Genomic DNA, 26,772 nt, shown 5'->3' on the forward strand with positions numbered 1-26,772 from the left:
CTCTAGCCCTCCTTCCTGCCAGATCCTGACAACCCTATTCTACTTTCTGTCTCTGAAGAGCTAGTTCCAGGACAGGCTCCAAAACTACAGAGAAACCCTGTCTCGAAAAACCAAAAAAAATAAATAATAATAATAAAAAAATAAAAATGACAGTTATCACTCTAGCCCTCCTTCCTGCCAGATCCTGACAACCCTATTCTACTTTCTGTCTCTGAAGAGCTAGTTCCAGGACAGGCTCCAAAACTACAGAGAAACCCTGTCTCGAAAAACCAAAAAAAATAAATAATAATAATAAAAAAATAAAAATGACAGTTATCACTCTAGCCCTCCTTCCTGCCAGATCCTGACAACCCTATTCTACTTTCTGTCTCTGAATTTGTGTACTCTGGGAACTTTGTAGACATGAATTCACATAGTTGTCTTTTGCATCAGAGCCATCAGGGTTCATCCCTGTAGGGATGTTTATCAGAGAATCCTTCCCTTCTGTGCTCCAGCAATGTCCTATTGTATGTTTATGCCACATTGTGTTTCAACAATCGTCTATTGATGTGTAGACATTCCTTCTTTGAATCCATTCCTTCAAATTGATGTTCTATGTGCAGATACTGACTGGGAGCCTGTTTTCCATTATTTCAAATGGGAAGAATGTTAACAGGCTGTGTGTCAGCTGACTTCTTGAACCATAACTAAAACCCAGAAAAAGACCTGTAAATAAATATCAGCGTCCAATATCAGCTTCTTTTTTTCCTGTGTGTGTGTGTGTGTGTGTGTGTGTGTGTGTGTGTGCATGCGCGGTTGCGCGCATTCCTTACAGTGCCCATGTGGAGATCAGAGGACAACTTGTGGGAATCAGTTCTCTCCTTCTACCATGTGAATTCTGGGGACCAAACTCGGGTTGTCAGGTGCCTTTACCCATGAGCCATCTCACTCGCCCCAAAAGTCTTATGCAAGGATGTAAAGAACTTAGCACACTGCTTCCTGGGTACCAAACAATGAGTGCATCTGGCAGGAGTAGGGCCTTGGTATTGGCCACACTCCAGGTTCATATCCATTTGTCCACAAGGTTTATATATTTCTTTCAGAGTTCCCAACTGTCCTGGAACTCATTCTGTAGACCTAGCTGGCTTGGAACTCATTAGAGATCTGCCTGCCTCTGCCTCCCAAGTTTTGGAACTAAGGGTGTGTGCTGCGCCCCAGCTGTGATTCTTTTTTGCTATTATTTTGAGGCAGGGTCTCACCTAACTCAGGCTGGCTCCGACCTTGCTGTATAGTCGAGGATGATTTTGAGCTGATGAGCCCCTTTTTTTTTTTTTTTTTTTTTTTTTTTTTTTTTTTTTTTTTTTTTTTTGCTTCCGTCTCTGGCATGCTGGGTATGCTGGGTTTACAGGTGTGTGCCATCACACCTAGTTAAACAGCAAACACGTGGTTTCCCGAATGCTTGACAACTCTACCAATTGAGCTACAGCTTAAGGCCCACACATATTCCTGATGTCCTACCAAATCTGTTGGATAGGCAGTTTGGGATTCTTCCTGAACACCATTATATTTGGAATATCAAACTGAAATAGAAGACATACATACTGTGTCTACTTTTGCTATAGAAATGGTTAAAACATGTTGTGCTATACATGTATCATACAGAGTTTGGGTATTACAGCCCTAGAGTTGTTGGAAGCAAGTATTTATGAAACTTTGTATGTAGTTTAAGTAGAAAAATCAAGTTATATGTATTTATGTGCATAAATGAAGCCCTCTGGAAGAATTATGACAAACTGTAAGCAATAGAGAATGGATTAGAATGAGTGATCAATGAGAACTTTAGCTTCATCTCTAATATTTATATTTTGTAGGGAATACATTTATCTATTACTAATACGACTAAATGTAACATATATTTGTTTAATGCCCAAGACTTTTGGGGTAGAAAGTTATGATGTAGGATTAACCAAGACAGAGAGTCCTCTAATTTTTCTTTATGTTTCCAGAGTATTAAGGTGAGTGATTTCAAAGCAGAAGTAGTAGGGGAAGATCATAATTAAAAGTCCAGATATAAGACACCGAGACTCTGCTGACAGGGACCTTTGGGGACTAATAGAGGATGGGAAGGGTCCTGTGGAATGTTCATCCCACAATGGGAAGGACCCTGTGGAGTGGACACACACACAGTGGAAGGACCCTGTGGAGTGGACACACACACAGTGGAAGGACCCTGTGGAGTGGACACACACACACAGTGGAAGGACCCCGTGGAGTGGACACACACAGTGGAAGGACCCCGTGGAGTGGACACACACAGTGGAAGGACCCTGTGGAGTGGACACACACAGTGGAAGGTCACACACAATGGAAGGGTCCTGTGGAGGAGTCACCGCCCAGCACAGACAGTGATAGCTTTTCATTGTTGTGGTGCAATACCTGGGAACATCATGGGAACAGCAGCGAAGTTTGGCTCACAGTTCATGATCACTTGGTTTTGGACTAAGGTGTCCAAAATGTCATTTTGGGGAGCGCATAGGAGGTGAAGCAAGATCGTAACTGCAGTTACAGATGGTTGTGAGCCACCATGTGGGTGCTGAGACTCAAACCCAGAACCTCTGGGAGAAGACCTAGTGCTCCTAACTGCTAAACCATCTCTATAGCCCTCATTTCAAATATTTTAAAATTTGCAGTAAGGGAATATGGTAAAATCTTGGTAGTTACTAAAATTTGTGATATTAAAGTATGAAAGTTTACTGTATTATTTCTTCCCATTTCGTGTGTGTCTGAAACTTTCATACCCAAATGGTCTATTTATGTGGCCCAGAAATGAACTGAAAAGGATATGCAGCTGTCTTCTTATCAACAACCTTTCTTATTGTCAGATTGTCTCCATAGATCTTTTGATGTCTGTCGTTCCTTATTTTCATAGACAATGCTTACATGCACACGTTAGTGTTTTGTTTTTAGATGTGATCTGCTCGCCAATGATGGAGGATGAGGGTCTGATGTCACCATCTATATTCATTTTTTTTGTAGTCTCCTAATACCCCAGTATTTTATCCTTAATAAATTAAATCTATTTTCAACAGTTGATCAATGCTATTTTATCACATTTAATTCCTTTCCTCCCTCCTTCCTTAGCTTTTCCATTCCTCCCCATTTTTACCTTTATTTTTGGCCTTGCTGTAGCCCAGGTGCCCCTCGCTGTAGCCCAGGTGCCCCTCGCTGTAGCCCAGGTGCTCCTCAAGCCTGTGTTCCTCCTACCTCGGCCTCCCAAATGCTAGCATTACAGGCTTTTGCCACCATGTCTGCCTTGTCACATTTAATTTCTCATATAATGTTTGTTTTTCCCTAGAGTTGATAATTGCCTTATGTTTTTGCTGTTGTTAAATTTTCTAGTCACTTATTCCTAATTCATCGCTAACAGAATGAAATTTCCTTTGCTTTCGCTAAATACATATTGTGATCTCTAGTACTATGTTTTTATTTTAGTAGTGAGATATTTCCTTGGTTTGTTTTGTTTTATCTCTCTGTTTGGAGGCAAGGTCATGCTATATTGCCCAGGCCGGTGTAGAACTTGCTACATGCTCCAAGCTGGCCTTGACCTGTCTGTCTTCCCAGTGGCGTGCTTTTGGGACCTGAATGTATCCATTAAGGGCTGCCACTTGCACAAATGACTATTTTGAATGAGTTAGAAAAAAGTACTTGTCACAGACAGATGAATTTTGAATTTTATTTTATTTTTATCTTTATTTTTGTAGGGTTTTTTTTTTTTTTTTTTTTTTTTTTTTNTTTTTTTTGAGACAGCTGTATAACAGCCCTGGCTGTCCTTGAACTTGCTTTGTAGACTAGGCTAGCCTCGAACTCACAGAGATCTGCCTCCTGAGTGCTGAGATTAAAGGCGTGTGACCCACACCAGGATTGACAGATACAATTTAAAGAGGAGCTTTCTAAAATGACAAGTTCAAAGATTTAACTCTAAGGGGAAATTAGTAAGCAATCCCTTTCCTATAGTTGGATGCAGTCCCTCATCAGGCCCTTGTCACGGCAAGCAGAGTGAAAAGGGGATGTCGGCTCTCTCTCTGATGGGCTCAACCCAGACGCTTTCTGGTGTGGAGCACCTGATGAGATGACTGTACTGGTGAGCTCATCCTTGATCCTGTCATCGTGAAATTTTCTTTTTCTGCCATTTTGAGGATTTTGCTCATTTCTCTCCAGTGTTAGATCCTTTGCTTACTGGAATTCAAGCAGTCTCCTTTCTTGGTTATTTCCTTCTTTATTTTCTTCTGTAACAAAGTTTCTCTGTGTGGCCTAGGCTGCTATGAACTTGGTATATGCCAGGCTCAGCCTCCTGAGTCCGGAGATTACAGGTGTGCACAGCTTTGCCCAAAACCCCGTCTTTGTCCACGGCGGACATTCTCTAGCAATTGTTCAAGGTAACATTCACGAGAGCTAATTTGAGGAGACTTTGGATGTATGTTAGTGACATTATTTCAGTTTCACTGTTGATTGATATTTTGGTTGGGTATGGAATTTTAAATTTGAAATCACTTTTCCAAGAAAATTTCACTTGATATTTGCCAAAAGGCCAAGGAAATTTCCTAGGAACTTTGAAGGCATTGTTACATTATTAAAGTTTCCATTGTTGCTGCTAAGAGGTCTTAGGCTATTCTTCTTCCGAACAGTCATATTGGATCCTTCCTGCACCCTTTTCTGAGACAAGGTTTCTCTGTGTAGCTCTGGCTAGCCTGGAACTTCATCTGTAGATCAGGTTGGCCTCAAACTCAAAGATCTGCCTGCCTCTGCTTCCCCAGTGCTGGGATTCCAAGGTGTGCATCAACCATACCCAGCTTATTACTTTTTCTCTTATTCTAGAAGCTTCTATTTCTTCTTTGATGTTCTATAATTTCATTCAAATATACTTTAGTGTGAGAATTTGTAAACCTATTGTACTTGCCTTTCTTAGGCCCTTTCAATTCAGAACTACATTCCCTTCTGAGCAATTTCTGTAATTATTTTATTTTCTCACTCTATTTCCTTTTGTTCTTTTTCTGACATTCTTGTTAAATGTTCAAGCTTTCTGTATTTATATTCTAGTTTAATGTGTGTGTGTTAATGTGGGGGTACATATATGTTTGTATGTGTGAAGACGGAAGATAACTTCATGCATTGTTCCTCAGACAATGTCCTCTATTATTTTTGAGGCAGGGACTCACTGGTCTGAACTCACAAGTAGGTTGGGCTGCATGGCTTGCAAGGCCCTGCTTCCCCAGTTCTGGGATTATAAGTGTGCCCCACAATGGTTAGCTTCTTTTTACTTGGGTCCCGGGATCAAATTCATATTCTTGTGCTTGTGAGGTAAAAATCTGACCAATTTTGCTATCTCCTTGGCCACAGTTAAACAGTTTCTCTTCTTCCCAGTTTTCATCTCTGTTGTCCTTTTTCATGATTTCTTGAATTCTATCTTGGAAATTTCTACTGAATATTTTTTTACTTTTGACATAGATCACATACACAATGTACACACACACACACACACACATATATATCGATTTCATGGAATTAAAAATTTATTGTTATCTTCGTAAAGTATTTACCTATTCATTTTATGCACATGGGTATTTTGTCTATAGGTATGTCTGTATACCGTGTACATGTCTGGAGGTCAGAAGAGAACATAGAATTCCCTCAGGACTTGAATTATAGATGGTTGTGAGTCCCCATATGGTTTCTATTGAACCCAGGCCCTTTAAAAGATCAGCTAGTGCCCCTGAACATTGAACAATCCCTCCAGAGTCTCTCTGAATAATATTAAATATACCAAAAATTGAAAATACACCGTGTTCTTGTTTCATGGAGTGAGTTTTTTTTCCTTCTCTGATGGTACACAACATAGTTTATAAATGTCTTCTTTTCTTTCCTGAATTGTTTTTATTCTTCAATCCCCCCCCCCCCTCTCTCTCATGGTTTGTCGAGACAGGGTTTTCCTGTGTAACAGCCCTGGCTGTCCTGGAACTCATTCTGTAAACCAGGCTGGCTTTGAACTCACAGATCCACCTGCCTCTGCCTCCTGAGTGCTGGGTTTAAAAGCAAACACCACCACAGTCCAGACAAACTCTTTTATCTTTGAGCATTTAATTTCAGAGTTTATCACTTAAGGCTAGAAGTTTGTTTTAAAATATTAGCATCCTTTTCTGACTATCAACATACAAAAGTAAGGCATGCAAAGATTGCTTTGACATTTTTTGCTCATCTACGGGGTCTAGTGATTAGTGCATATATTGAAGAATGAGCAGAGGAAGACCCAAATGTTTAGGAGACATCATAGTCAGATCTATAGATCTTTTCTCTTTGGCTGAACACTTTCTTCAGCATCTCCGGCTCTGAGGTTTGATCAGCTGATACAGCTATCAACTTTCTGAAAGTCAATGTTGGAGAGTTGTTTACCCCAAGTTTGTCTAATTAGTCTTCATCAACAAAAATCGGGAGTCAGCTATCAAGGTAAGAACCTGAATGATCAAAGAAGCAATGGAGAAGCCACCAGTGACCTCCTCGCTCTTCAGTTCCTCAGTCCAAGAAGCTGGAGATCCTCTCTCAGCCCAGTCTTACTACTTCCTGTCTCCTATCTATCCTCAATCCAAGACCTCTGTGGTTAATTTTGGTCAGCTAGTGGTTAGCTCCACCCTCTGACTCAAAACAAACTTTATTGTCAGAATATGATCATAATATCATTCAACATTTCCCCCTTTTGTGTAAATAAAAAGGGAAGGTTTTAACTAACATAGTAAAACTATATACAATAAGTACAATAACTATATACAAATATATACAGGTAGGTAAGAATTACATTAACAATGTCCAGTACATTTGCATTTGGTAAATTCAGAGAAAATACCCCATTTATCCTATCTTGATAAATCCAAAATTTTGTACCTAATTCACTTTCTGTACTAACTTGCATTAGCAAATTATCTTTTTATATCTCTCAACCTTATATGCTTTGCACCTATTTTATGAGTTTCTTTTCTGAATTTGTTAACAAAGAAAACTATAACTATAGCTATTTAGTCTCTAACTCCATCAGAGACCTGATATAATATTTCCTGAGTAAACAGCAAGTGTTTATTGATTTATTTCTCTCTCTCTCTTCCTTCTTTTCTTTTTAAGTTGAGGACCTTAGGCATCCTTGATAAAGGCTCTATCATTGAGTCACATGCACAGCCTGGGCTAACCCAAATTTAAACAGCTCATTTCACTATAGCCTCGGTTTAAACAGTTATTATTGAAAACTTCAAGTATATATAAGATTGAGAGAATGGTACAATGACCCCAGCTTCAACAATTATTAAGTTTTAACCAGTTAGATTTTTTTCTTTTGGCTTTTGAGACAGGTTCTGGTGCAACCTAGGTTAGCCCTGAATTCACTATGTAGCCATGTATAACGTTAAACTCCTGATTTTCTTTTTGACACAGGATTCATCTGTGTACGCTTTCTGTTCTAGAACTTGCTTTGTAGACCAGGTTGGGTTTGAACTTACAGAGATACACTTGCTTCTGCCTCCTGAGTGCTGAGATTAAAGCTGTATGCCAACACCACCCCACCTCTCAAGTGCTTGGATTATGGGCATGCACTATCATACCTGGCTACTATGGCTGGTTTTATTCCATATATTAATGTGATAAGTTCTATTCCATCACTACATTTGATCTATCTCTAAGATAAAAAGATTTTTAGTAACAGGTTTTTTGAGACAAGGTTTCTCTGCAGCTTTGGAGCCTGTCCTGGAACTAGCTCTGTAGACCAGGCTGGTCTCGAACTCACAGAGATCCGCCTGCCTCTGCCTCCCGAGTGCTGGGATTAAAGGCGTGCGCCACCACCGCCCGGCTCTAGCACCTTATTTTTATTCTTACTCTTCACCGTGTCCAAGTAGAGCAGAGCTTATATAGTCATTACGTCACACCAACTCCCCCTTTACTACTCACAGGATGCAAGCATATGTAATTAATTGCTATACCTCTTAACTATATTTTAATCCATCCATTTGCCTCACTTCTATTAATTGGAGTAGCTAGGTTTCATGTACTGCCACCCTCTGGAGTTTTCAAGTTGTGTTCTTGTGGTTACTCTGTCCACAGCATTTTCTGTAAAATAGTCGCTGCATCTAGGCTTGATTAGATTAATGAAGGCCTGATTTTTTCAGGAGAATTTTTTTCTTGTGCTTCCAGCATAAGGAATCTGATGTTCTATTGTTTCTCTTTTCCCCAAATTAAGAGCCACAAATGATGGCTGTTAGCTCCATTATTTCATTGGGAAGTTCAAAGTGAGGATGCTCTAATTCTGTCCCCTTAGTTTTCATCTGTTAGTTAAATAATAATAATAATAATAATAATAATAATAATAATAAACCTTTGTAAAAAGTGACTTCTCATCTGTTTATCCCAGACACCTTTCCTATAAGAAGGACAATCAAGATGCTTAGTCCCTTCTTTCCCCATCAGCTTTCCAAGTAAGAAGTTGCTTTTCGGGGGCTGGAGAGATGGCTCAGTGGTTAAGAGCATTGCCTGCTCTTCCAAAGGTCCTGAGTTCAATTCCCGGCAACCACATGGTGGCTCACAACCATCTGGAATGAGGTCTGGTGCCCTCTTCTGATCTGCAGACATACACACAGACAGAATATTGTATACATAATAAATAAATAAATATTTTAAAAAAAGAAGTTGCTTTTCTAGCATCTCCAAAGAAGATCAACAGAATTTCTCTCTAAGTATAATTATCTGTGCATATTTAAATATCGTAACTGCGTTCCAGTCAGCTGAGGTTAGTGATGCTCACCTATCTCACTTTTGGTCAATGGGAGCCTCTAATTGGTGCCTAAGTCCCTTTGAAAAGACCTAGTGCACTCTGAAAGCCCCTTTGCTTTCTAACAATACTTCTAGAACCTTCTTGCCTATATTTTGTTCTAGACCGGCAATCTTTCATTTCCCCTAAAGAGTTCTGGTTTCTTCAAGTCAAAGTAGAGTATAAAGACCGCAACCTGAGAACTAGAGGTGCTTGTTGCTGTTGCATGGCTTGACTCCTTGCTCTTCTTGGTGGAGACCACCCTGAGATAGATACTTTTACAATTAAGATGCCTCGAGGGTTATCGCTGATCCTTCCCAATCAAATTCAAGACAGGGGAGACTTTATTAATCCTCACCCACTGTTTGTTTTTGTTCGTTTCTTTGCCCCACACCCAGAGCCTCCAAGAACATCAATATCATTACGTATTTGCTTTATTAGTGTATACCCCACCAGGGATGTATGCGGAGTCAATTATTGGATTTTAAATTACTTGAAATAGTTTCTCTCTATGTGATGATGACACCAGCTCAATAGACAGTTAGGTTCATTTATTTCATTTTGCTTTGGAGTTTATTTATTTATTTATTTGCTTGATTTTTATTGTGCCATCATGTAAAGTATTTTCATTCTTTTACATTCAAATCTATAAAATAAGCTGTACTTGGTGATCTCTCTCTTCTACTCTGTCCTCTCTTCACTTTGTTTCTTCCCTTCTCTAGTAATGATTTTAAAAAAACATTTTAATCTTTTCAGTTCATGAAGTGTAAGCAAATAAGTATATTCATATTTCTCATTTAAAAAAAGAGAAATGGTTTCTATTATGTACAATTTATCTACCTTAATATTTGCTTTTTAAAAACATTTTTATATAAGAATGTGTTGCATATTTATCTTGTGACTCAACCTGCCTCCTGGATTTTTCTTATGTTGGCTCACCGCACACTTCTTAAAGCAAACAATGTGAAAGACATGGATTGCTACCCCTCTCCTGCTGTGTGATTTGAACAAATAGGTTCTTCTCTCTGGGTGTCTTTATCCTCATCTGTAAAATGGAAATAGTGAGACTTTGCTCACGGGGTCGTTCATCATAGCTGAGTCAGGAAGAGCACTTGGCACCATTGTTAGTACTTGGTAGGTTAGGTAAATGTGAGCTTTCACCTTGTCATGATTAGAGCTGGAGTTTCTTTCTTAGTCTTGTCAATTTGAAGATTCCAAGAATCTTCCAATTTTCCCCTCCTTTTTTTCTCCCAAAGGCCGAGTGAGCTGTCAGATCGCTGAGTGAGGTCAAAGAGATTCAGCTGCCAGTCAGCAGAGATGGTTTTCCTGACCTAGGACCAGCCTCCTCCATCCCAGCTAGCTCACAATGCTGTGTCCTGTCTTTCAAAGCCACTACCATGTCCTGCCTCCTCTACTTTTCTTCTTGGCTTAGCTCCTTCTCTTCCCGGACACAGAATCCTTCCAGCAACTACTTTTATGCCTCTGTTGCATCCTAAAGTATCTTTTCAAAATAACAAATGCCTTTTTATTCCATTCTTAGGCTTCCGGGGCCTTAGTCTAACATACCCATCTTCTTCCTTCCTCTGCCTTTGAGACTTTATCATCACATGACATTATTTCTGTATCTCCATGATGTCATTCCATCATTAATCAGTACATCATCACCGAGCTACACGATTGCACCATCAGATTGTCATTCTGTTGCTGGATTCCCCACACAGTTATGTCAGCACTACAGTTGCAATACTTTATTACAATGCACTATGACTTTCACATCATGGTGGCATGTCTTCACTGTATTGTACAATTATGAGATTATTGTGGTTTAGTATCTTACTATTATTCAGTTGAAGAATTACAGACACCATTCACACTGAAATACAAATTTAGAAGGCAGAGGCAGGAGCATATAACTCCCAATTTCCCTGAGCTACTTTACTGTAACTCTGTTTATGGGACATCACGCCCAGGCACATCCAACTCAGGCATGGATAATCAATATACAAAATCATGCTCATTGTTACCTCTTCCTACCTCTGTGAATGACCCTACCAGCTATTCAGTCTCACAGAATGCAGCCTCAGAGGCAGTCATTTTTACTCTGTCTCATTTTCTCATCTTCGTATCTAATTGATAGCCAAGTTTAGATCTGCTTGCTACTCCAGTGAGTCTGCATCAAGACCTTCTTGGAACCAGATATTTGGGGTTAGTGCCCATTCATCCAGACACTTCAATCTGCTCTGCCCCTTGAAGGAGACTTCTCCATTACAGATCAACCTGAATCTCCCTCTCTATCTCTTTATATAGATCTCTCTCTCTCTCTCTCTCTCTCTCTCTCTCTCTCTCTCTCTCGATGCATATATATATATATATATGATATTTGTGTATATAGATAGATAGATCATTCTCTTCTTCCTTCTCTCTCCCTTGCTTACTGTATTGACCACTTTTCTATTGCTGTGACCAGAATACTTCACAAGAACAACTTAAAGAACAAGGGGTTTAGTTCCTCACGGGTGGAAGTTCTGGCAGATCACCACAGTTCATGTGGCAGAAATGTGCTGAGTGCTAGTTATACCATGATAGATCCGGAAGCAAAAAATCAGACCAGAATAAGGGACTAAAGAGCCACCCCTTGCCATCTACTTCTACCAGCTAAGGCCCCCTCCCAAAGTTTTCAGAGCCTCCTGAAACAACACCATCAAATCAGGAACAAGCGCTAAAACGACAACCTTACAGGGTCATTTCAGATGATGCACTAGCCTCCTAGTGGCCTCCGGCCTCTACTCACCCTTCAACCTCTCTGTCTAGTAGCAGAATTAACTTTCCGAATACCACTTTGCATTGAAGATGCCAAACTCAACCTGGCATTCATCACCCTTTTAAAATCACTCCTTCTTGTCACCTAGTTAGTATTCAAGTCCTGTCAGCTCAACTTCTGATGACCATGTCATCGGTTTGGGAACATTTCAGCCCTGTCCCCTACCAGCACAAGGTTTCAGTCAGCAAGGCTCTGAGCCAAGCCTGCTTCACCCAGGCCCTATCCTTGCTCTTCTAGGATGTCTACTGGCAACCCTGGCCATTTTCTCTGAAACCGTAACTGCTAGCTTTCAGGACCCACCCCACCCCCACCACTGTCTGGTGGTGCTGTGTGCTCCTCAACACAGCAGTGTGAATCCCTATCATGGGGTCACAAGTTGCTTAAATAGTCTGAAATGTTCTCACCTCTTTAGCCCCCTAGCCTGCCTGTCCTGGGCTCCCAGCAGAATCCTGATTCTGAGGAACCAGGTTCTTAAATCAGGATAGGACCTGAGCCAACGCAGGTCCAGACACTTAAACATCTGAAAAGTGTTTTCTAGTATCTACTAAGATACATGGACTCCATTCTCATGGAACTTAGCGGTTTGGTAGGAAGAGAAAATAAGGGCCTGGATAGACAGCTCCATGGGAGAGCATGCTGCTTTCCCAGAAGACCCGAATTCTGTCCCAGCGCTCACATTAGGCAGTCGCGGTCCCCTGTAACCCCAGGTCCGGGGGATCTGCTGGTCTTCTGGCTTCCGTGGGCACCTGCACGTATGTGGCATACACTCATACACTCATATTGACATACACGCATGCACATGAAAAGAAAGAAGAAATGTACAGTTACTAGGATGGCCTGTGAGTGAAAGCATTGTGGAGGTTTGGGGAGCTATAAAAGTGTCTCACAGGGTCAGAAAAGGGTTCCTGCCTATAGCGCATTAATCCGAGTTTGGGAACACAGCTAGGAGTTAGTTAACTGACTGGCGGGAGTCTAGGGGTGGAAGGAGTGAGTCATGCTACGAGAACAAGGTTTACAAATGGCAGCAAGGAAGGTCAGTGGGGCTGGAGACAGAGAACACAGGGAATCATGCTGGAGATGTGTCTGGCTGGCAAGAGGCGAGAGCACATGGCCTGTGAGTTGTTCAAGAGTTCGAATAAGACCTCTTGCAGGCTCATGGTAGTCTACCAATGTGTGTGTGAGAGAGGAGTGGAGAGGGGCGTAACAGGCTGTTACTTGTGTTTTTGAAGATTGCAACCTTACAAAGGTGTAAGGTTGGAGTGGAGTCAGAGGCCAGGATAGCTCAGCCTGGGGTGGTAGAAGAGAGCTAGAAGCAAGGCAACAACTAGATTTGTTGTATTCCCAGGGCTTTGAACTCTTAAGACTTGGATTCTGATTGGATAAGGGAGATGAGTCAGAGGAAGGAGCCAAGATGACGGGCAGAATACTGACTTGTGCAGCTGAGTGGATGGGGTACCAGTCCCTCAGATTCCCATCAGTGAATGGGACAGTTGTGCTTTGGGTTGCAAACGTCACCTAAGATGGGTGAGTGTAATAATAGAGGAGGATAAGGAGTGATGGTGTCTAACTTAGTTAAGTGGTTGAGATGGTCTTTTCGATTGGGCCAGCTGGTGGCAGGGCCATGACTAAACTAGATGGGAGGGGCCTGGAAGTGGGAGAATCTGGAGACCTGGAGGCTTGGAAGTGGACCCAGGGTGGCCCAAGGCCTGGGTGACTCCAGCCTTCATTGGTGACAGACGGCTGGGCTAGGCCAGGCTGGCCTCTCCTCCTCTGATAATTAATCCCGCGCGGGGGCCGCGGGCGATGACAGGGCTGTCTAGCGTGCACTTAAGCATTAAATGACCAATTTCTGTCAGACTAACTTCCCCAGCCTCCCCATCCCCTCCCCTGCCGCCTACCCCCTGCCTCTACCCCCTCCCTCTGCTCCTTGCACTCTGAGTTTTTCAGCAACTGATGGCTCCTGGTTCATTTCTGTGGAATTAATTGGTCCCTGAATGAATTCTGTTGACAGGGCAATTTATCATGTGTTTGGGCTGACAGTGCGGGTGTGTGTGGGGGGGCAGGGGGTGGGGAGATAGACTGGGAAGGGTCCTGAGATGGGGGAGGAGGTTCCAGATTGGGGTGAATATTGGCTATACATAAGGGCCTGAGAGGCATAATTCTAAGGGCTTGGGGTACCATAGAGCACCCCAATCATGGTGCCATCCTTTGCTGCACATCTTGGTCCCAGAAGCTTGATAGCAAACCCAAAATTAGAAAGAAACCCTAAAACTTTGTCTGGCTTCTCTTCAACTCTTCCATCACCCAAAATTCAGGTGTTTTCATTGGGAGAACTCATTACCGTCCTGCGCTAACCCTAATGTCTGGAGAGAGAGAGACAGAGACAGAGAGAAACATTCTCATGCACTTAAGGAGTGAAGGGCTGATTAGTTAGTGTGGAGGTGAGTGGACTAGTCCCCGGGGAGCTGGGCGCTCAGCCGGCCTGGCTAACAGGGGCCTGTGGGACTAGCTAATTAGGGTACTGGGGTGGTTTGAGCAGCCAGGCAATGGGGAGAGGGTGGAAACATAGTTGGCCTCAAATAGCTGCTTCCTTTGTCTCCCTCCCTGTAGGCCCTACCTTGCGCCCTCAAAGGCCGCCTCAGGCCACTGTCATTTGCCTTAATGCTTATGGTCTTGATCCCAGGGACCTCCAGGCAGGCGCTGGGAAGAGAGACAGGGGAAGGAGATGGCGGATGGGGATGAGCAATTCAGACTCCTCCTGTACCTTCTCCCTCTCTGCCTGGAGCCTCCAGAACTTTCGGGACCTTCTCCTGGCCACGGAAATCGCTAGAACAATATACAGTTACCAAAGACTGGACTGGAAAAGTGAGAAAGGGCCCTAGAAGCCATCAGCTTCTATGAGGAAACAAAGGCACAAAGAGGGAGGAGCTTGTGACATAGTGACCTTGCAGGATGACTTCTGGGTTTCTTCTCCCCTTGACTTGGCTGAACCTCTGCACTTAACACCTTTTTGTTATTATTCTGCCTCAGGTCAACATAAATGGGAATTTCTGTGTGAAATTCCTCCTCTACACGTGTCCAGGCCTTGGCGATAGACAGTCACAGTGACCAGACAGTGATACTGGGATCCAGGTAGGGAGAGCAAATAAAGGATGGGGAGGTGGTGAGAGAACAGGAAGGGAATGGAATCTTGGAAGCCCAGGTATGTGGCATGAAGGACGGTGACAAGTGAGCCTCAGAGTTGCCACAGAGACATGGTTCTTCTGCCCCTGCAGATTTCCTTCTGAATCCCCAGAAGAGGATTCATTTATATGCAAACATGAACATTTCTTGCCTTCTGTCTCCTCATATGATGATTCGGTGCCTCTGAGGCTGGCACGTAGTGTACATATATACGTGCAGGCACTCACACATGAAAATAAGCAAGCCAAACGGTGGATAGGCTTATCATATCTCCATCTCTGCTTCCTTCCGGAGTCCATCTAATTGTCCAGCTAGTCCCCTCTCTTCTGGCTTCTCTGCACGGAGTTATGGGTGCACACACTCTTCCTCCACTCCTGGACTCTCCTTATGTCCCAGTCGTGCTATTGGCGGATCGTTCTTTCAAATAGCAGGCACACAAAGCGATTCTCTTCTGCCTATAAAAAATATCTGAAACCTTTAACAGGGTTTCATGTCCAGAGCTTCATGGTTGCAAACAACATCCAAAATATATTTGTTTAAGCCCCCAGATGGAAGCTGTATTGGCTTCTGACCCTGGAAGCTATAAAACAGGCCCTTATTTCAGATCTGTCTGGATCCAGAGGCTTAATTATCACTGCCAGGGCTCTCTGGTGCTCTCCGCTCAACTGTGCTAATCTCTGCTTGATTGAGTGGGCCTCACTTATGGGCAGGCACTCTGCACAGTAACGCATCAGAGGAGGTCCTTATGGCTCCTGGGCCCTCAACATTGCAGCCCCAGTCCAGGTGGAGACTCTTGCTCCTTCCTGCTGAGATGCTGAGAGAAAAAAACTACCCTCCCTCCCTCCCTCCCTCCCTCCCTTCCTTCCTTCCTTCCTTCCTTCCTTCCTTCCTTCCTTCCTTCCTACGTTCCTTCCTTCTGTCATTTTTTCCTTTCTTTCTTCTTAATTTTGAGACAGGGTTTCTCTGTGTAGCCCTGGCTGTCCTGAAACTCACTATATAGACCAGGCTGGCCTCAGTCTCAGATCTGCCTACTTCTACCTTTTGAATGCTGGGGTTAAGGGAGAAAACTACTGCTTCTAACTTGAAGTCTGTGCTCTGCAGCCAGAGACACTTCACTATCAGATAAGGTCCCAGGCCCCACGTGTGGTCAGGAGCTGATGCGGCTCTCTGTCAGCACCATAATAACTTCACAGGATGTTACATGGCTAGTCTTCTGTGGAAGGAGGAGTGCACCTCCAGTGGCCCTCACAGGAACTGATTGGAGCTTTGAGTTGTGGGGAACAGTTACTTGAGAAGCATGGGGCTTATAAATCTCAAGCCACCGGGCTGTGGAAGGACCAGGAGCAGCAGCTGTCTCCTGGAAACTTTTAGCTACTCAGCTACTCCCTCTGTGGCCACTCCTCCTTCTCTCCTCTGCTCCTTGCCCCTGTCCCTGCCTCCAGCCCCCTCTTGGCTGACTTCATTCGTGTTTGTCTGCCATGTTTGTTGAACAGCTTTTGTGTGCCAAATGCTGTTCTTGACATCCCAACATACAGCAGTCATACAACAAACACAAAGTTGCCCTTAAGCCCATTCATGCCCCATTGGCAGACGAAAGGAGAAAGAAAAAGTATACTGTAACCTGTTGGGTGCGGTGGTGCACACCTTTAATCTCAGCACTCAGGAGGTAGAGGCAGGAGAACCTCTGTGAGTTTCAGACCAATCTAGTCTACAGAGAGAATTTAAAGCCAGTTGGGGATATATAGAGAGACCCTGGCTCAAAACCAAACAGACAAAAGAACATCCTTCCAGGTACTGCTAAAACTGAATGAGGAATCAGGGAGCAAATGGCGAACGGTTGCGCAATTTGCTTATTTCTTTATTTATTCCAGCACTGCAGGATTAAAGCCCAGTCTTCTGTGTAGTGGGTAAGCGCTCTATCACTAAGCTACGTCACCAGTGTCTGCATGCTACTTTATTTAAGGTGGTTGGTTGGAAGTGAGAGAGCCAGTCACGGAGCTATCTAGGGGAAGGATTTTTCCAGGCAATCAAGCGCACGTGTCCTTGGGACATAGGAGGTTCATGTTTGCTGTGACCATGGCATAGCCCAGAGGTCAGCAGAGAGCAAGTTGAGAGCAAGAACAGGAGGTGAAGTGAGGTGGTTGTGAGGGTGGAGCGTGGGCAAACAGCCAGAGTGGAGAGCCTGGGAGTCAGTCAGAATTCACCCTGACGGAAGTGGAGAACCAGCTGAGGGCTTTGAACAGCTGGGAACGTGATCTGAGCATAGTTGGGAGGCTCACTCTGGTTGCTACTGGAGGAGAAGATGGAAGTGGGAAGATCAACTAACGCTTTTTCTTTTTCTCCTCCCCCATCTCTCTTTCTCTCTCTTGTATTTCTTTACAAGTTAAGTGGCTTGAACAGTATGGTAGAGCAGGGAGCAGGAAATGGACACATTGACTGATTTTGCTGATGGACCAGGTTGACATGCAAGTCCATGAGAAAGGTAGGAGACTGGGAAGATTTGAGCTTTAGCCTTGAGGATCGAAGGGAGCTAGCTTTGCTGACCCAGTGAAAATTAGGGAATCCCCTCAGGGTATTCATGGGGCTTTGCCTCTCCCAAGGAACGGCCTTAATTTCTCCATACTACCTCTACTTACCACTGCTTGGTGAGAAAGGAAGGAACACTGCCTCAGTGTGAACTCAGTCCCATATACTGTGTGCATGGGCAGGATGTGACTGTGGGGGTACAGCTTTTCTTAAATGGCAGGTACCATTCTGACATTCTCAATGTTCTCACTAGTGTCTTGGCTACTAACTAAACCAGTTTAAGCTCCGTCTGACATTTTCTCTCCTTATTCCTCCCTGACACTCTAGCCGCTTTGGTATATTTTCATGTCTTAGTTCCCAACTGTTTGCCCAACATTTCCCCCCTCTATTAAGCTTGGGAATCTGTGCCAACGAGGGCAGGGATAGCAGACAGAATTTGGGGGCAGCAAATTGAAGCTGGGAGACCAGATTCTCTTGGTGTCTGCGTGGGTGCAAGGGCTAAACAGTTAGACTGGGCAGCTGGCAGAGACCCCAGAGCAGGTTTGGGGGCTTTCAGGCTGATTCCAATATGAAACCAAGCGCTCCAGGAAGGACACAGTGTGAGATTTCCACCCAGAAACAGTAATTGTAAACAGTGTGCCCCCTGCTGAAGATCAAGAAAAAGTCTTAGAACTTCTGTTTCTATGTTTTCCTATGTCATTCATGATATACTAATATCTTTATGGGAAGTGTAAATTAATAGATTTACTTAGATTGAGGAGAACTTCCAGAATTCTTTTACAAATGCCTTAGTATGCCCAAAGAGATTGAAGAGTGTCTTTCTGGAGACTGGAGGCCAGGAGGGGAATCACCCGCAGGGTGAGATGGGATTGCCAGTTCCTGGGCAGGAGAGAGGGTAGACACAGGTGAGAAAAGAGAGAGAAGATGCTGATGGTTTGCTGATATGTTTTGGGGGTTCTGTAAGTCTATTTCTCCATTAAAGCTGTATATATTTTGACAATCTGTCTGCATTCGTTTACGCCGTTACACTGTGTATCACCCTGGTGGTGTGATATGAATAAGCCTGGGTAAATAGCTCTAGGAAAAGGCACGTTGGTGGGGAGGAACTGTCTGGAAGGCACTGCCCCAGCCAAGCAGGGAAGGTCACTCTTTAGTCTGCTTCCAGATCCTGCTTGCAGCTCTACAGTCAATCAGGAAGATTGGGTGGAGGTTGAGAAGGAAGTTGAACTATGGACACTTCCTAGAGTTGAGAAGGGAAGTCTCTCCTGGTAGAGCGTAGATAAGAGCTGGTACCACAAGTCTGTGTCGGCAATAAGGAAAGGCCTAGAGCTGACAGGATGCTGAAGAGATAGGGCAAGGGACATTTCCAAGTTTCTCTGTATGCAGGGCAGGCATGGACAATCAAGGCATCCCTTCTCTAAGCAGGAACAAACAGACACAGATCTTCCCTCTCACCTGAGCACAAATGTGTTTTAAAAGACCAACACTATTCCTCCCTCTTTGCTTCCAGACCCCTCTAGGACACATAGGCCCACAGAGAACAACAAATGTTTCCTTACATGCAGGAAGCGACTGACCCACCCACCCACTCACATTCTCTCTGGGGGTGCACCCAGACCCTAAACCTGAGCCACTACTTTCAGCTGCTGCTTGACAGGTCCTAGGAGGGACTTTGCAACACCCACGTGGTCAGAGAGGTCCCATGAGCCAGCTGTTAGGGTCTAGAAATAAATGCTGAAAAGAGAAACTTGGGGCCAGGGTCTGCGGCTTGTGTGGTGTCTTAGGGGACACAGCAAGAAAGTGCAGCTGTGCCAATGAGCAGCTGAAGCCACTGGGGAGAGGAGAGAAAGACAGAGCTTCAGGCTACCCCATCCACAAAGAGAGAGCCCTAGATGTTGTTCATTCGGGGAACCTGCGCCCCTAGGTGTGGTTGTAGGATACTAGCAGCAAGGCAAGGCTGATTTGTTAGAGAAGGGTAATGTCAAAGTTATTCTGAAGTTCCAGAAATCCAAAACTCATGTGTGTGTGTTTGGGGGTGGTGGTGGTGAGGAACAGACTTCTCCAGGCCATCATCAGAGTTCAGCTGCAGTCCAGGGGAGTCTTGGTCAAGGATTTAAAGGAATTCGCATTGGGAGTGGAGTTGAATCCTTAACAGAATTATTGAGGGTCCTCCAGTTGGAGTACAGGGGCAGGGATAGACAAACCTGGAGCCATGGGGAGTGCCATACAAAATTTTATTATTATTTATTATTATTATTTATCATGTGCACAAAAAAAGAAAGGAAGAAAGAAAATAAAAATAATTAAAACGAACCGACACGTTGAAAGTGGCGGAGGAGACCAGAACTGTGGAAGACCTTTCGAAAGCTAGGCCTGATCCTGGGTCCCGTGCTCCTTGAGCCCAGCCAGCCAGCCCCACACAAGACTGGGGTCAAGCCTGGCCTCGGAGCTGGGACCTAGGGCTCCGCTGCTGGGCCCGGACCAGGCTACCGCAGTGCCCTTACACTCTTCTCTTTTCTCACTTTCCTTTTCAAATAAAAAGGCTCGAAGGGAAGAGAGATCTGGGCTAGGACTCCAAGCCTTTTCGGATTTGTTCAAGGATTTTTATTTATTTACTTATTTATTTTTTCACTTTTATTGACTTTGTTTCTGTTATTTCGAGTCGTCACGATCCACGGTTGAGGAGACATGCAGGGAGCATCGCCGCTACCGAGAGAGAGCAACTACAGGGCGGGGAGGGACAGGGCGGCCTAGCCGGAGCACGGTGGCAAGGCCACTAGGGGCTAGCCCGGAGGCTGGCTCTGCCACTTTTAATGTAGCCTTGGAAGCCTGGGGCAGGAGGGCCGGGACCGAGACAGAGACAAGTGAGGCAGAGAAAGAGACACAGAAGAGAAAGGGGAGATGAAGAGGGAGGGAGAGATGCAGGGAGGTGAGAGCGGAAAACACGGAATTAGAGAAACAGCCAACAAAACAGAGGCGAGAGGTGTCCACCGGACCATGTTCGTCATTTTGCATAGAGATTTCTTTCATAATTTTTTTTGTAAAGTAAAAAAATGCCCCCCTCCCCCAGAACGTGCTGTCCTTGAGTGGGCATGTAGCTCTGTCCCCCCCTCCCCCCAGCGAGCGGCGACCCTCACAGCACGGACAGCAGGTGTATCTACAGGCAGGGCGGGCGGGGGACAGGGACTCTACGGTACCCGGCGGGCGGGCGGGGCGGAGAGGGAGGGGATATGTACAGGGAGAGGTTCGCCTCCACACCACACACACCGTCTTTCTACAAAGCAGCCTTTTGGGTTTTTGTTTTGTTCGTTTATGCAAAGACCGTCATATTAAATAAGTATGTAGACTTCAGGGGCTCTGTTCGGCTGAGGGTGGATGGAGTGGGGCAAGCAGCCCCCGGTTTCCATCTCCCGGGCAGCTCGGTCGTCAGTTCCCTGCTGGCTCCTACCGCCCGCAGGTTGGGAGTTTGGGGTGGGGGACAGCAAGTTACTGCTGGGAAAGACCAGTGCTGGCAGCCGCAGTCGGAGGAAACTGTTCCCGCGGTGGCCCCGATGGGGCTGCGTGCAAGGTGTCCTGGGATGAAAACGCGCAGGAGGGGAAAGTCAAAGGCCAGCAGATGGAAGAGGCGCTGAGGTAGGGGCAAGGCGGGGCCGAGAGTAGAGTCACTGCAGGAGATCCCACGCCCTGGGGAACTAGGCAGTCAGGGTGGACGAGCTCAGTTGGCGTCTGCTCGCCTTGGGTACCAGCCTTGGAAAACTCTGCCGTCCCAAACGTTGTCCCTCGAGTCCGATCCTCGCGTTCAGGTGCCACTGTCAGCGGCTGGACGCAGACAGAAGGCGGGGTCAGCCTGGCAGGCACAGGGGATGGGGTGGGGCAGGAGTTTCCCTAGGGGTTCCGACCACGGCTCCTCCTTCAGCACAAAGTCCTTTCCTTAGTTTCCCTAGCTCAGCTTCTGCAGTGAAGCCTCCCAGCGCCCAGCGTCAGAAGCGGGCTGCCCCCGGGTGGGCCACGCTGATTGTGTGTCACAGAAACGTGCCGGACGCGCGGGCCAGAGGCGGGCGAGCTTCCGGGCGGCGAGGTGGTCCAGGCAGGCAGGCAGGCAGGCAGGGAGGGGCGGCGGGCGGGGCTGGCGATGAGCCGGGGCCTGAGGGTCCTACCCGCCGCTCCACCGGTGCTGTCAGGCCATCGACAGGGTGACGTGAAGGGCTGCGGGGGAGGGGGAAGGGTGTCTCGAGGTGGAGGGGTGGGACTGGGACGGTGGCCGAGTGGCAGCTCGTCGCTTCGGTCCTCCCCCCTCTGGGGTGGGCGGTCAGACTGGGACGATGTGGAGGCCGAAGCTGTCTGCCTGAAGCTTGATGTGGTCCCCGCGGTAACTAGTGGCGGTCATAGGCAGCGGCAGCAGCGGCAGGGGCGGAGCCCCGGGGGGCGGCACTATAATAATAAGGGGAACCTGGAAGTTAACACAGGAGAAGAATGGGCTGGGTGAGAGGACAAACAGGAGAACAAAAAAAGGAAAGAAAAGCAAAGAAAAGCCCTCCCCGGGTCCGGCAGGAACAGGATTGGAGGACTGTGACCGCCCTGAGGCCAGATCCCCAGGAAGAGCGCTGCGTTCTCAGGGCGGGAGAGGGACAGGACAGGTGACACCTGGCGGCAACAAGCCAAGGGATCCTACCGGCCCCTGCGGCCAAGAGCCTTCCAGTGACCAAGAGACAGGGAAGGGGGGAAGAGGCAGGAGGCAAGGCGCCCCCGAGGAGTCCTCAGGCCCCAGCGTTGCTACAATGAGTCTGTCTCCCTGGCCCATCCGGGTACCCAGAGTTAGGGTGGTCTAGAGTGGGATCGCTGTCCCGAAGCAGCCTGCGCGCCCGACCGGGCGGGCGAGCAGGCTAGCCGCTGAGCCGCCCGCCAGCCAGGTGGCGTACTCACTTAGTAAGGCAGGGTTGCTGAATCTCCAAGCCTCGTTGTAGGCGGTGTACTGGGGATGGCTGTAGGGGTTGCCTGAGAACTCGCTCCCTGTGGGAGGGTGGGGAACTGGAATTAGAGGTGCTCAGTGTGCCCGGTTGGCCTTTTCTGCCCTCCCCGCTAGTCCCAGTCTCAGGTGTTGCAAGCAGAGCAAGGTCCGTGGGGGCAGGGTAGAGGTGAGGCATTCCACGCTCGCCGCGTGGGGACAGCCACCAAAGGCAAGAAGTAACCATATCTCTGCGCACCTAGGCATGGAGGGATCTGTGGGCAGGTTTGTGCCTGGGATCCCCCGCGAAGCACTTCTAGCTACCCAGAAAGGGTTTGGCCTGGTCTGGTTGTGCCCACTTAAGTAACTTGGGAGCCCGAGAGCTTTTATGGTGGACACCTGCTTTAGGAATTCCACAGGATTAAAGAGGGGGAGGGTGGTGAAGGAAAGCCCTTGAGACACTTTGTCCCAGAAAGTCCTAAGAATGGTGTCTCAGCGCTGTGCTCAAACTAGGCAGGTGGCGATGGTGCTGTTCTCCCGGGAAATAACCCTTTCCACTTTTTCCTCCTGAGTCCACAATGAGCGCCACGCAACTGGAGAAGGAGATTTGCAGGAACCAAGCGGACTGCCCGCAGGCCCAGGAGCCTGGGTAGTGGAGGGCACTGTGGGTTGAGCGCTGCCTCCCTCCCTTCAGCAGGAGAAAGGCCAGGCCTATGGGTTTCCCCCTCGCCCTTTCTCCTGTGTGATGACCCCAGACTGTTTACAGTGATCCCTAACCGCGGGTTAAGTAGAGGAGAAGGGGCCGCACTCCAAGGAGGAGCTGGGTGGGGGTGGGGATGCAGCCACTGGAAAGCCTGTTTATTGACGAGGAGGGAAAGCATGCGTGCAGCGGGATAATGAGCTTCTGAGCTCAACTGTGACCAAGAGGAACTGAGCTATCTCCTTCCCCATCGCTAATGAAACAAGTGTAATTTCCTCATCAGCACTAGATTCTGTTTAACGACTCCCCCCTTGCCACCATGAGCTCTCTGCGGCTCCCCTCATCCCCACCTCCCTGCAGACTCCCCACCCCCACCTTCCCACTCTTTCCTCACCCCCCCCACCTCCCTAAGACCTCCTCCAGCCTCCACCTGCACACGGATCTACCTCCAAAGCCTCTCCTGGCCCCCTACCAAGGCTTCTACTTGCCTTCTGCAGAGCCTGAGCAGACTCCCTTCATCCACACCTCCAGCTTCTTCCCGTCCCTATTCTCTACTGCCCTACAGCGGACTCCCTAGTTTTCTCCACCCCACTTCTGCTTACTCAGGACTGTTCCTTGATGGCTGAAGACAATCACCCTTTCTTGCCTCTTCTTCTCCCCCTTCCAGTGAGAGTTGAACTTCAGGAACAGGGCAGACAAAAGACTCCAGAGGCAGTGGGTTGCAGGTTGGGAAAGTCTTGGTCGTTTTAAGACAAGAAATTTTGGTGTTTCTTGCCTTTAAACCACACCCATTTGGGATGGACGGTGGGGATAGCAACCACCAGGCTTTAAATACAGTCTCTGCCTCCTTAATTCCAAACCCAAGTACAAGGCCTCTCAGCAAAAAAAAGGTGCGCTGGAGTCCCAGAGGGCCCAGAGGCCCGTATCCTCTGAAGAAGTGTAGAGGTGTTCTAGATCCTTTCTCTCTGAAGTTGGGGTCTCTCTGTTTCCCTCCTGTCCTCCACTCCACTTTGAGACTACCTTCCTTCTCTCTCTAAATTAGGGTTGGTTCTCTATAGTGCTTCCCCCTCTGGCTTGGTGTGGACCAGTGTGGCTTTGGCTGAATGACTGCCATGCCCCTGAAAATGGTCTTTGGTTCCAAGTTTCCATGGAAACCAGGGCAGGCTCTTCCAAGCAGTGTCAGCTAGCTGGGGTGGGCTGGAGCATTGGGGCATAGGCTTGGATGGTTGGGTGCTGAGGAGGGGCCATAACCTACAGCTCTGTACACAAGGGGCACTTCTGAAAGTTTCCTCCTGGCGTTACTTCTAAAGGGCGAACTATGGCTTCTAAGGAGGAGGAAGGATGAAGGACAATGGTCTGCAGGACGGTGGTTTGTTGGCTCTCCTCCCACTCCCAGCCTGAGACTACAGACCATTCAGCAGCTCACCCACAATTTAGATCAGACATCTCCAGTATTGTCACCTACCAGGCACCATTCCTGCCAGGGTGGAGGTAGGATAGCTCCCCTGGCCAGTGGGGGGCACATGAGGGGGGTAACCAGGTAGAGTGGTGCTCGCCATATCGCGACCTGGAGAAACACAAAGGGGAAGGCATGAGGCCCGGAAGAAAGGGGACTGCTTCAGCTCACACCTGGATGCTAGGGGGAGGAAGGAAATGTGCAGATGGGCATCTGAGCCATGGGGCCCTGAGTGCCTGAATATGGGTACAGATGTCTAGATGTGTGTCCGCCATCAGCCTTGAGCGTGTGTGCATGTGTGTGTGTGTTTAATGTTACTCATTGTATATCTGTGCATACATGTATGCCTGCTTCAGTCTTTGTCTCCATGATTCTCAACTGAGGAGGAGATGGGTGGAGATGCCCTGGGTTTGCTCCTCTGAAGACACTTAGCTACTGTCGTTCTAGTGGACCTCTGTCATCCTGTCTACTGCTCTAACACCTATCTTTCTCTCAGGTCGAAGGCACCACACTACCACCTCTACAAGAGTAGAGTCCTTCTAAGTGGACCTGTAGATGCCAGGCCTGGAGGATGGGGACTAACCGGTGGGCTATTTTGCTATGGTTGGCATTTAAATAGAAAACCATCTCTGAAGTGAATCAGGAACTTTGAGGGCAAGCAGGATTGGATCACGTTCCAGTGAGCAAAATCTGCTCCCCCCCTACCAACAGCCTCCCTGGAAGCCTCTGTTAATCAGAGCCTACAGAGTGGGAGATGGGACTTCCCTTGCCAGAAGCAGGGAGCCGAGGCAAAGTGAATCAATATTCGAGAGATACTTCCACGCAGAGACATTTGTCCTGAAACACAGCAGCATGTGTCCGTTTCTGTGGAGGGGCACCTTCTAGCATACTCCAGCCTTCATGGACAGCATTGGCTCCTTCCTACCTCCCACACCCCATACACTAGAGCCTGCCCTCTCCTGGGGCCCATGCTTCTGCTGCAGATTCCCCTGTCTTCCTCGCCAGATGGTGTCATTCTATTCCTCGGGCCTCTGTCCAACCCTGGGAAGGCAAGGTGTGGCTGGAGGAAGTCATAGCACCCTGTACACCCCCTTAGTTGGGTCCTAGTCATGGTGAGGTCCATGGGACTTTTCATGGCTATTCCATAGCATTTTTCTTCAGTACCACCCACTTGATGGCGTCACCTACTTCATTCCTCAGACGTATGCTTTCTCATCCCCACCTCGACACCTCTGAGAGAGTCATCCTTCTCTAAGAGTAAAGAGCCACTGCGCAGGCTTTTCCATTTCCTGCTGCCTGCTGAATGCCCTCATTAGCTGTCCACTGTCACCTCAAACTCAATAGGAATAAAGGCACATCCACCTTCTTCTCCGTCAGTTTCCCAGCCCTTTTGAAGACATACCTAAAACTTCAGAGCGCTAGACACAGCCTTCTTTCCCCATCGCTTCCAATATGCAACAGATTCTCCTTAGCCATTTCTGTTGTATTCATTTCTATTCTCTCTGTCACATTTGTAGTTCGGCCCCCGAGTTCCTGCCTTTGGCTTGCTCCAGTGGTTTCTCTTTGCTTGTATTCCTGCCTTCACAGTCTTCCCCCTTACCAATCTAAAATATGACTGCTAGCCCTTCTGAAACACTGCTTGCTTTCAAATACTGCCATTGACTCCCTGTAGGCAACAGTTTGAACAGGGAACTCTCCAGACTCCATGTCCCCCAGGTACTCACCCCACTTGGCTTTCCTAGCTCTGATTCTTACTTCTGGTTGAATATGTTTTCATCTTATGATGTAAAATGCCTGTGTTTGGATGTGACCTTTGCTTCCTTCTTACTCATAGTTTTCTTCCAGCTCAAGCCTCAACATTCCCATCCTTCTACTCCTCAAGGAAGTTTCTTTCAAGTTTCCATGACATCTGTGTTCCATGGTTGACTATGTCAATGTCACTATATTGCAAAATGCAATGTCGGTTCTGCTGTTTCATGCCAAACTGACCATAACTCATTCAAGGGTAGGACCTACGTTCTGATCTATCCTGCATAGCTGAGAACGCAGTAGACTCCATTGCATCCACCGCGGATCCCTGATGGACGATAATGGGTTCTCATTGTTTCATACGCGTTGGTCCACTACACAGCAGCACAACTAAGACGAAATCTGCTTGTGTCTTTCCCCTTTAACAGTCCATTGAAATGGGGCTGCAGAGGCAGCTGTATGGTTAAGAGCACTGGCTACTCACTGAGAGGACCCAGGTTCAATTCCCAGCAGCCAAATGACAAATCACAACTGTTTGTACTTCCAGTCCCAGGGGACTGATGCCCCCTTCTGG

The 26,772-nt window shown here is 46.7% G+C and overlaps 1 protein-coding gene across 9 annotated transcripts in view; it reads right to left on the bottom strand.

The window, feature by feature from the left end:
- Positions 1-19,614: 19,614 nt before the first annotated feature.
- Positions 19,615-26,772, bottom strand: part of Pax2 (paired box 2) — an 89,756-nt gene continuing 82,598 nt past the window's right edge. For 5 of the 9 annotated variants that reach the window (XM_050146794.1, XM_050146758.1, XM_050146788.1 and 2 more), the window contains 3 exons: positions 24,459-24,560; positions 22,272-22,358; positions 19,615-21,779 (listed from right to left, as the gene is read on the bottom strand). In XM_050146794.1, coding sequence (XP_050002751.1) covers positions 21,658-21,779; positions 22,272-22,358; positions 24,459-24,560 — 311 coding nt within the window. In that variant the 3' untranslated portion in view covers positions 19,615-21,657. Of the gene's footprint in view, positions 21,799-22,271; positions 22,359-24,458; positions 24,561-26,772 lie in introns of all 9 variants that reach the window. The other 4 variants (XM_050146816.1, XM_050146778.1, XM_050146810.1 and 1 more) reach the window with 1 other exon arrangement.

This window comes from Alexandromys fortis, unplaced genomic scaffold, assembly GCF_014885135.2.
Source record: "Alexandromys fortis isolate MF-2015 unplaced genomic scaffold, M_Fortis_MF-2015_v1.1 scaffold_16, whole genome shotgun sequence".
Lineage (NCBI taxonomy): Eukaryota > Metazoa > Chordata > Mammalia > Rodentia > Cricetidae > Alexandromys > Alexandromys fortis.